At 40.5% G+C, this 10,419-nt stretch overlaps 1 protein-coding gene across 2 annotated transcripts; it reads left to right on the plus strand.

Moving 5' to 3' along the window:
* The first annotated feature begins 169 nt into the window (after positions 1–169).
* LOC309706082 (vasopressin V2 receptor-like) lies at positions 170–2,650 on the plus strand. 2 transcript variants are annotated; one of them, XM_082532325.1, is made up of 3 exons: positions 170–579; positions 719–1,582; positions 1,766–2,650. In XM_082532325.1, exons 2-3 carry the CDS (start codon positions 754–756, stop codon positions 1,972–1,974), a joined length of 1,038 nt encoding a protein of 345 aa, XP_082388451.1. In that variant the 5' UTR covers positions 170–579; positions 719–753; the 3' UTR covers positions 1,975–2,650. The 2 variants fall into 2 exon arrangements, with proteins under 2 accessions (XP_082388451.1, XP_082388450.1); XM_082532324.1 differs by having other exon boundaries at positions 554–1,582.
* The last annotated feature ends 7,769 nt before the right edge of the window (positions 2,651–10,419 follow it).

A 10,419-nucleotide genomic window follows, 5' to 3' on the forward strand; every position in this document is an offset into this window, starting at 1 on the left:
ACTTTTACTAGACCAGATCTGTTAAGACTATGCATGCGAACCAAAGTTTCAGGTTATACAATAATAAATAAAAAGATATAATAACAGATTCTTTAATTGGTCCATTTATATTTGATAATACAAATGCATATAGGCCTAAAGTATTTACAATTGCTGAGTAAAGGATCTGTGGAGAAGAGATAAATCGGTCAAAATCAAGTAGGCTAAATAGTACTATATATACTATCCTATACTATTATACTTGATATTAAATATCAAAAAATCATTTTTAACATATTGAAAGTAAAAATGCAATAAATATCACATGATATCTCTTCTTTAGCCTAAACAACAGTCCGCCAGCACTAATCTCCCATATGCTTTATACTTAATTATCAGGATTAACCCATGGCTTTTTTTATGTGTAAGAAATGCTAATCAGATTCAATGAATATGAGCTCCACCCAGTTTCATTCTGACATAAAATACTGAGGCACAGTAGAAACCTTCCAGATTAACACCAGACAGCATTCGCAAGCTGAACTCGACTGCAGGAGTAAAGCTTCCATTCGCCTTCAATATTATTTGAGGTTTAAGCAGGTATACAGAAATAAGCCACATTGCAGTTACTTCTATGGAACAGAATCTTCTTTTCAACAATATTTTATCATGGGAAATTACGTTTTGACTTTTGTTTGTTTGCATAAAATGAAAATATTCAATTTTTCCTTCATTTCAGATACTTTTCGTCAACATCGAAGGTCTTCAATCACAATGAATGACAATGACTTTGTGGAGGCACAGGATGTGCCAAGAGATGAGAGCCTGGCCAAGGTGGAGATCGCGCTGCTCAGTGTCGTCTTCGTGAGCGCCGCCGTCCTCAACACCAGCCTGCTGCTCGTCCTGTGGAAACAGCGCAAACAGATGTCCAGAATGCGCGTCTTCGTGTTCCACCTGTGCCTGGCGGACCTGGTGGTCACTTTCTTCCAGGTGTGTCCGCAGCTTTTGTGGGACATCACAGACAGGTTCGTCGGACCGGACTTGGTGTGCCGACTTGTGAAATATTTGCAAGTTCTCGGCATGTTTTCATCGACCTACATGATCGTGGTGATGACAGTTGACAGGTACCAGGCTATCTGCAACCCGATGGTAAAGTTTCAGCGGACACGCACGAGACTAAATGTCCCCGTGTGCGTTGCGTGGGGGATTTCTCTGCTGGGCAGCTTGCCTCAGGTCTTCATTTTCTCACAGGTGGAGGTTGCACCGGGTGTGTTTGATTGCTGGGCTACATTTATCCAGCCATGGGGGCTGCAGACTTACATCACCTGGACCACGCTGGTCATTTTTGTTTTACCCGTTATCACAGTTGTTGTTTGCCAAGTCCGCATCTGCCGAGTCATCCAGATCAACATCTACCAAAAGACTCAGCAGAAAGGAACGGTGGGTTTGCCATCCAGAGCCAGCGGTGTGGCTGGCATGTCGAAGGCTAGAGTGAAAACACTGAAGATGACGGTGGTCATAGTACTCGCTTATATTGTCTGCTGGGCTCCGTTTTTCACTGTCCAGCTGTGGTCCGCGTGGGACAAGCAGGCGCCTAAAGAAAGTAAGTATTGCGTATATTTGCTGTGTGATCGTCATAATCAATGTAGTTCATTTGGTCTTTTACGTTTTCTAATTACACAGAACCTGAGCATATTTACGCACAAACACAAATTACTAATCTCTAGGTGGCAGATGAGATTGCTTGGCAGACACGTGACACTTTGCCCTCCTCTTTTAATTCCAGCTGCTACTTTCACCATCCTGATGTTGCTTGCCAGCCTGAACAGCTGCGCGAATCCCTGCATTTACCTTTTGTTCAGCGGTCAGGTTCCCAAGAGGCTGGTGTCGCTCCTGTGCAGGAGGCATTCAGGCGGAAAGGACTCAGTGCACGAGGAAGCGACGCTGGTCAGCACTTTGTATCTAAGCTTAAAAAATCCCCCCGAGTCCAAGTGAAGGTAGCGCATTACTAAAAATGGGAAACTCCTGCAGGGCAAACCGTGCAAAGTCTGCGCGCCTGGATATGCTGCCTCTCTGAATTTTAGCAACCGTTTCAAAGGGTGAAGGCAACGCATGCTGTATGTTATTTGGCACATAAAAAGATATAGTGTGTAGTAAAAAGCAGCCAACAAAGGCGAGAGAGTGAGAACAACATGCTGTTGGATAACAGCATCTGGAGAGACTAAACAACTGGTGTGGATCATCAAGCTGTTTGGATAAATCTTTTTACTTTGAGAAATAAAATGTTCATCCCATTTAGTGGTACCTGAATGAGCCAGTCTTTTCAGCCAGATTGGATTCAGCTGTATAGTGTTTTGCATACTGCCATATATAGAAACATTCCTTGAGTTGATTTCACCAATCTAAAGTAAATAAAATCTATTCATAGCTTTCCAAACGAAAGATTAAAAGCAAGCATATGTGTTTCACTGATGTAACAGAGAGGAAATAGAGGCACACTTTATGTTGGAACAAACTGTATTTAAAGATTGTGAAATATGTTTGTCAGCCCTTTAAATGTTTCTATGGTGAAAACCTACTCACTGTTCACAAAATCACACACCAGGTGCTTGTATTTTGTAAAATACTGTTCATGCCATGAACAACTTTGTTTATTTATGGAATAAAATGTTGTCACAAATGTGTTGCACTGCTGTTGTATAACACATGAGGTAGCCTTTGTAATCCTAAACATTTACAAATGATACAGATCGTATTTATGGCACTAATATTTAGATATAAGTCCATGCGGTCCCACCTAATGTTAATGTGTTTTAAAACAAGGATTGAATTGTCTACATTGTCAACATATCTTTCCACAAATATTACAGCTGGAAGAATGTAATCAAAAGACAAACAGACAGATGGACAACCCTGTGCTATGTCATGCAACATCTGCAGGTCATCAGAGTGAAAAACCTTCTTTGAAAGAGCAGGTTCTTTCAAAGAAAGAACCCCCGTTTAGGTCAATAATAAATCAGGTTACTTTAATTCATCAACACTTGATTTTATTGACAGCTCATCAATATTTCTCATTAATAATATTGATGGGTGCAGTAATCAGCCAATCTTTTCAAATCAGTGTAGCTGCTGTTTTCTCAGGGGCCCAGGAACACATTGTTGCCCTTTGGTTCCACTGGATGTGAATGCAGCCCTGCAGTGATCTCATCTCTGCAGCAGCTCTCTGAAATCCAGGACGTCCACCATAAATAAATGCCAATGATAAAGAGCTAACGTGCATTTTCATATGGTAATATTCAATAACTTGTGAGTAAGACTGAACATTAGCTTTGAAATTTAATATCAGCTCATTATGCCATTTTAGCATCTCCGACGAGGGTCGGAGTGCCAACGAAAACCGTGAGGAAGGAGCACTTCCGCCTGCTGTTGTGGTTGTGATTCGCCCATCTTGCCTGCCTGGATGAGGTGCGGCAGCTGGAATCAGAAAGATCAAACACCATGGCTAAAGTGAGCATAGAAACGAGACACAAGGTGGTGAGCCTGCACCAGCAAGGTCTCTCACAGGTAGAAATCTCGCGGCAGACAGGTGTTTCCAGATGTGCTGTTCAAGCTCTTCTGCAGAAGCACAAAGAAACGGGTACGGTTGAAGATCAGAAACGCAGCGGCCGACCGAGGAAGCTGAGTAAAGCGGACGAAAGACTCATTAAGATGACTTTGCAGCGAAATAGGAAGATCTCCAGTAGCGCCATCACCTCAGAGCTGGCGGTGACCAGCGGCACTCTGGTGCACCCGTCCACTGTGCGGAGGAGTCTGGCCAGGAGCGGTCTAAATGGGAGGAGAGGGAGCAAAAAGCAGGTCCGGATGTGTGAAACGAGCGAAGACAAGACACTCTCAGGTGAACAGAAACAGCAGAACTGGGATGACAATAAATGGGAGCAGGAGGTCTGGACTGAAGATTCAGAAGCTGAGATTTCTGACTCTAACACAGAGGCTGGAGAGCCACAGGACTGTGAGGAGACAGATTAGGCGACATGTGAAGCACGCTGGAGCTTCCTGATAGGTTTGGGATTGCATGTCTGCAAAATCAGGATCACATTATCCTGAGACAAGCATGTCAACAATCTCAGAGTTATATATTTATATAGATCAGTTCATGTTAAACTTAAAGCGCAAAACTATCATACATGTTCAGCTGCCGTGTGTTTGTATTCGTTTCAAAGAAAAATTATTATCTGAAATATATTTTTACACTTCAGTAGAAAGTGCAATAAATATGAGATGTTTGAGAAGTTGTTAAGTTCTCCTTGTTCTGCCTATTTAAAAAGTTTATTTTTATTTTAAAGAGGCAGGCATTCACCAGGTCACATAGACATATTTTTTTGTGAAAATTGGTGGACATCCATTTAATCCATGTTGCATGTTATCCTGTAAAAATGATTAACCTTTCCCCCCGTGGACCCTTTTATATTTGCTGCACCAATTCAGTTTCCCCAGGGATAGCAGTAATGTGCAGTCTGATCTTGAAATTGGTGGGTTTAACCTGATTAAAGGCCTTAACAAGATATGTATTTCACCATCACCTTCAGTTATTTGACACTCTTGTCTCGGTAAAAATACAAAGCTCAGTAAAGGCAGAAAGACAGACCATGTGTGAGACTGCAGGATATAGAAGAGAAGACAGCAGCTCATGTGCTTCGTTGTTTTCTGTGCTCCTCTCACACTTTTTAAATGCGCTGATTAGAAAAAAGCAAAACAAAATGGGAGCAGGATCTAAAAATGTAAGTGTCACTGTATGATTTTTAGAATTTTTGAGTTGTTTTGCAGCATGTGCTAAAATTGAAACCGGGACAATAAATGCAAGCATCCAAAAATCTACCAATTAAACCCTAAATTTAGAATCACACTGTTCATGGTGAGTTCACCTGGTGCTGCAGCACCCCTGAATATGTCTGGACACTTGTAGACAGCAATTTAATGTTTTATTGCAGGTACAGTTCAGGCTCGCTGTGAAACAAGCAGTCCATTCAGACTGCACAGGCACTCCATCTCAACCAGTATGGTTTGCTGTGTCTCCCTGCACAGTCTCAAGACCGGGGTAGACACAGGAAGACGTTTTTAGTCAGTCAGTTTTTACAACCCATGTAGTAGGCTCTCACTGGAATTAATGAATGCCACTCAGAAGTAACTATTGTTTTAGACAAAGAGCAGTTTGTTAGTTAAAATTTAACCATAGTATTATTTCAGGATGTAAACTTTGATAATAACTTTTGATTTTGAATAATTGTGGATAAGCCAAACATGATAGGAAGATTTCATTTTACTTTGAGTCCATATTATTGTTTCATATTAAATTAGTATTTTCACACCTGTTTGGTTTCTGCATACTTTTTCTTTATTACACTGCAACAGCACACATCTTAGACTCTGGCATCCAGGAGTAATGGAGGCTCTCCTTCTAGCTGTGGAGTCAAACAGTTTTCATATCATGTCTACGAGTGCATAGTACTGTTTAGTTTAACTTGTGACATAACTGAAATAAATATTTGAAATATAATAAATTACTTCACCTGCACAAGAGACACGAGGAAGAAATGGAAATATGGAAAATGTTTTATGTCTAAATGATGGAAGTTGGGACAGAATCAGTATTAAAGCAGATTCAGCACTAAGAGAAAATCTAATAACCAATCTTAGTGAGACATCTAGAAATATCTTATTAGAGCTGTGTAACAGAGACTGGGAGGCTCTGTTAGCAGTGGTAGTAACAATGTGAAAACCAGGGAAAGATGAGAGAGAACTAGGAAATTACAGACCAGTAACTTAAAAAATCCAAATCTGCAAAACAATGGAGAATATATGAAATGAATGGTTAAAGTACTATATAGATAATAAAATTGAAAGTGGGCTTAGAAGAGGGAGAAGTACAACTGAACCAGCTTTATGTTTAAAACATGAAATTAGAAAAGGCAATGTAAACAAACAAAGTGCCATGACATACAATATGACACAATGTGAAGAGAAGGTCAACTAGTGAAAGTGAGGAAAATAGGCATTACAAATTATTACACAGATACATTTCTTTTAAAAACTACAGAAGGATAAATACATACATGTCATGGGAAGCTTTACACTGAAAATGTAAGTAATCAAGAGTTGGTCGTGGTTTCATGAAAGGATTACATGGGTCACACACAATGAAGAAAAACAGTAAGAAATGCAAGAGTGTTAAATGTAATCATATGTTTAATTGAAAATAACTAAGCAGACAGGAATTCTATGAGGACCATATACAGCAGATTTATCAGGCCAGTATTAGATTATGGAGTATTGTAGTGTATGGTTCAGCATCAGATACATACAAACATACAATTGCACCCAGCGCACCTGCGTGTAAAACAACCCCAATAGCAGCATAATGAGCAGAGCTGGGTGGAATGCCACTAGAAATCAGAAGGGAGCAGCTAACACTAAATTGCTGAGCAAAGTTACAGGGCCATGAACAGGGTCATCCAACATGAGGCGTTCGTAAGAGCTTTATGGGAAAAGGAAAGAAAAAACAAAGCGCTTTGGCTTGTCTCAGAGAGCAACAGAACTTAAAATAGGCCAGTTAAACATTAGTCAGACCGTGCCATTACAGGCAAAAGAGCAACAAATACTTCCTGTCGCCACAGAAGAATTTACATTAATGGAAAAGAAAGAGTAAGGATGGGGATTTTATTTTAAACATACAGTACAGGCATACATTCATCAGCACTGCAGTTTTGTCCACATTGATGCAGATGCATCAATTAGAGTGATGGTCACTGTTTCTGAGTTTCTTATCAAAGTAGAGGAAAACATTACTGACAGATTATGAATGAACATGGGAGAAATGTTCATAGTACTTGAAGATGCAAGACCAATAACTTGACTCAAATTCACTCAAAACACTCACATAGTGTACAGTATATCTATCTATCTATCTATCTATCTATCTATCTATCTATCTATCTATCTATCTACCTACCTACCTACCTACCTGTCTTCATGTATATACAATTTTAAAATGATCTTGTGTTTTCTTTCTCATTTCCCAGCACAGCCACCCCACCTTGTGTATATAGGTTATTTGAATAACTATAATAAAAAGACACTAATGATAGTTAATCAAGACAACTATTATGAGTGCCTTTTTGTTTGCACTGATGTTCATGAATAAAGTTCTTTTTTTAGAAAAAAAAATGTTTTAGTTAAACTCAGGCTGACAGGAATAAAGAGCATCGTGATGCAGAAAATGTTGAAAAGGTGGCAAAAGCAATGAAAGGACGAAATGAAAGGGTAATGGTTCTGGGGAGGAGCAGGAGAGATTCCCATCTGTCATTCGTAACAGGAAAACACCAAACATGTTGTATTATACTATGAAAAATATGAAGACAGGAGACGCAAAGTGGTCCAAAAACCTCAAGAAACTAAAAGTTAACCTGGCTGTTGAAGTCTTTAAGTGGTGAACGCTATCGGGACCAGCTGGTGGCGGTAATGCACCAATTAGATGTGTGCCAACCTCAAGTATGCATCAAGAAGAAGACGCAGAAGAAGACGCTCTTCCGCCTGCTGTTTTGGTTGTGATTCCCGTCGTCTGGTCTACCTGGTTAAGGTGAGGCTGCTGGGATCAGAAAGATCAAACACCATGGCTAAAGTGAGCATAGAAACGAGACACAAGGTGGTGAGCCTGCGCCAGCAAGGTCTCTCACAGGCGGAAATCTCGCGTCAGACAGGTGTTTCCAAACGTGCTGTCCAAGCTCTTCTGCAGAAGCACAAAAAAACGGGTACGGTTGAAGATCAGAAACGCAGCGGCCGACCGAGGAAACTAAGTAAAGCGGACGAAAGACTCATTAAGCTGACTTTCCTGGAGAATCGGACCATGTCCAGTAGCGCCATCACCTCAGAGCTGGCGGTGACCAGCGGCACTCTGGTGGACCCATCCACCGTGCGGAGATGTTTGGCCAGGAGCGGTCTTAATGGGAGGAGAGGGAGCAAAAAGCAGGTCCAGATGTGTGAATCGAGCGAAGACAAGACACTCTCAGGTGAACAGAAACAGGAGGACTTGGATGTCAACAAACTGAAGCAAGAGGAGGAGGAACAATGGGAGCAGGGGGAACAAGGGGAGCAGGAGAAGCAGGGGGAACAAAAGGTGTGGACTGGAGATTCAGCAGATGAGAGATCTTACTCCAACTCCGAGGGTGGAGACAGCCACAGCGACGAGAGGCTTTAGGCAGCCTGTGAAGCATGCTGGGACTGCATTTCTGCAACTGTTGTTGAGTTTTTTGTCTGAATGTGTGAATTCCTTAAAGATACATCATGGGGGGAATTCAAATGATTTACTTTCATGTTTTTTATTTGGTTACACATTACCGTTTGGTTTACTTCTTTCTATTTAGTCACTTTGTTAGTGTCTGTTTGCCTTTATGTATCTACATTATTGTGATCAGCCAAAGATCTCCTTTGTCTTTTGTCTGCTTTGTCAACTTTGGGCACTTTATCTTATCTCGGCCTTAAAAAAAAGTCAAGTTGTTTAATTTTATGTTGCATTTAGTTTAGTTTTTGATCTTTTTGTAAATTGTTTTTCACATTTTGGGGGTAGAGTAAAACTTACATGTGCCCTTCACGCTGCATAAGCAGAAAAGGAATCCGGTGCATGTCCTCAAACGATGTCACTTGAGTCTGCATGGCACAGGCGGAAGAATGGAAGTTTTAAAATAAACAAGGAAGTTAGAGAAGCGTGAGCTTGTTAGGCATATTCTTATAATAATCAGAAGACTGGGGATATATGCTTGAACCCAAATTAGCTGATAAAAGCAGAATGTTTAAAAAAATCTTCATTTTGACATGATGGCCTCAAACAGCCGCTGCAGATTTGTCTGCTGCACATCCATGATGTGAATCTCCTGTTCCACCACATCCCAAAGATTCTCCATTGGGCTGATACCTGGTGATTTAGGTACTCGGTCATGTTTAGGGAACCAGTTTGAGATGATTTGAGCCATCAGACAATGGGTAGTGTGGTCGTATAAGGATGGATGTGGTCAGCAGCCATACTCAGGTAAGCCGTGGCATTTAAACAATGCTCAGCTGATATTAGGGGGCCCAAAGTGCAAAGAAAATATTTGATACCATACCAGCAGCTATCCAAGGTGTTGTTTACACTAAATTCTGACACTACAAATGTCACAGCTTCTTTTTCCCCCCCAGTTTTCTGTTGTCCAGTTTTGGTTTGGTGACAGAAGAGGCACCCAGTGTGGTCTTCTGCTGCTGTAGTCCATCTGCTTCTAAGTTGGACCTGTTTTGCATTTAAAGATGCTCTCCTGCATACCTTGGTTGTAATGAGTGGTTATTTGAGTTACTGTTACCTTCCAATAAGATCAAAGCAGTCGAGCTATTCTCCTCTGATCTCTGGCATCAACAAGGTGTTTTCACCACTACTGGACATTTTCTGTTTTTCTGACCATTTTCTGTAAACCTGAGAGATGCATGTGTGGGAAAGTACCATCACTTCAGTAGTTTCCGAAATGCTCAGACCAGCCTGTCTGGCACCAACAACATTCAAAGTCATTTAAATCTGTCTCCCTTCTGATGACCAGTTTGAACTTTTGCAGGTTGTGCACCTGCCTAAATGCATGGCATTGCTGCAATATGATTGGCTAATTAGACGTGTGTTTAAAAGTGCTGAGCGGGTGTACCTAATAAAGTGACCTGTTAGCATATGTGTAATATATATAGATAGATAGATAGATATACACACACAACACATACATACATACACAGGTATATATATATTTTTTACAATATGAAACTTATGTGAGAATAAAAACCTCACTTTAATTAATAATAATGAGTCAGCTGTCATCAATTTGGACTAATTGTAAAAAAAAAAAAAGTACATTTACACTTACTCAAAAAATAATTAAAGCACTTTACCAGTTAGCCTATCAATGAGTATCTACATTTATATCTAAACAAATTCCAATAGAGAACTGTAGGGAGGATTTTCTATATTTACGTGATTTTTGTTGACCACAAATCGAGGAACGACTTTACAGAAACTGGTCGCAGACTAAGGAAAAAGCACCACCTCATCATCCCTTTCATAAAGGAGGAAAGAGAGAAACAAAACAACTGCTAAAGCCACAAAACAAGCTGACCAATATGCAAACAACAGTATGCTAAATATTTGTTTTCTGTGGTGTAGCAGTTTAAACATTTTCCTAACAAGCCTCCCCTCCTGGGAGGACACACAAATCCCCTGGGGGTTGCATCTGGAAGGGCATCTGGCGTAAAAATCTGCCAAATTAAATACTGCAGAGGTTCCTGCTGTGGTGACTGTGAATAATTTGTTTTTGTTTTGAATAATTTTTTTGTTTGTTTTTCAAATGGTCATCGTACGGTGCCTTCCATTTTTCGTAT

The sequence above is a fragment of the Aulonocara stuartgranti genome (genome assembly GCF_965226115.1).
Source record: "Aulonocara stuartgranti genome assembly, chromosome: 5".
Classification (NCBI taxonomy): domain Eukaryota; kingdom Metazoa; phylum Chordata; class Actinopteri; order Cichliformes; family Cichlidae; genus Aulonocara; species Aulonocara stuartgranti.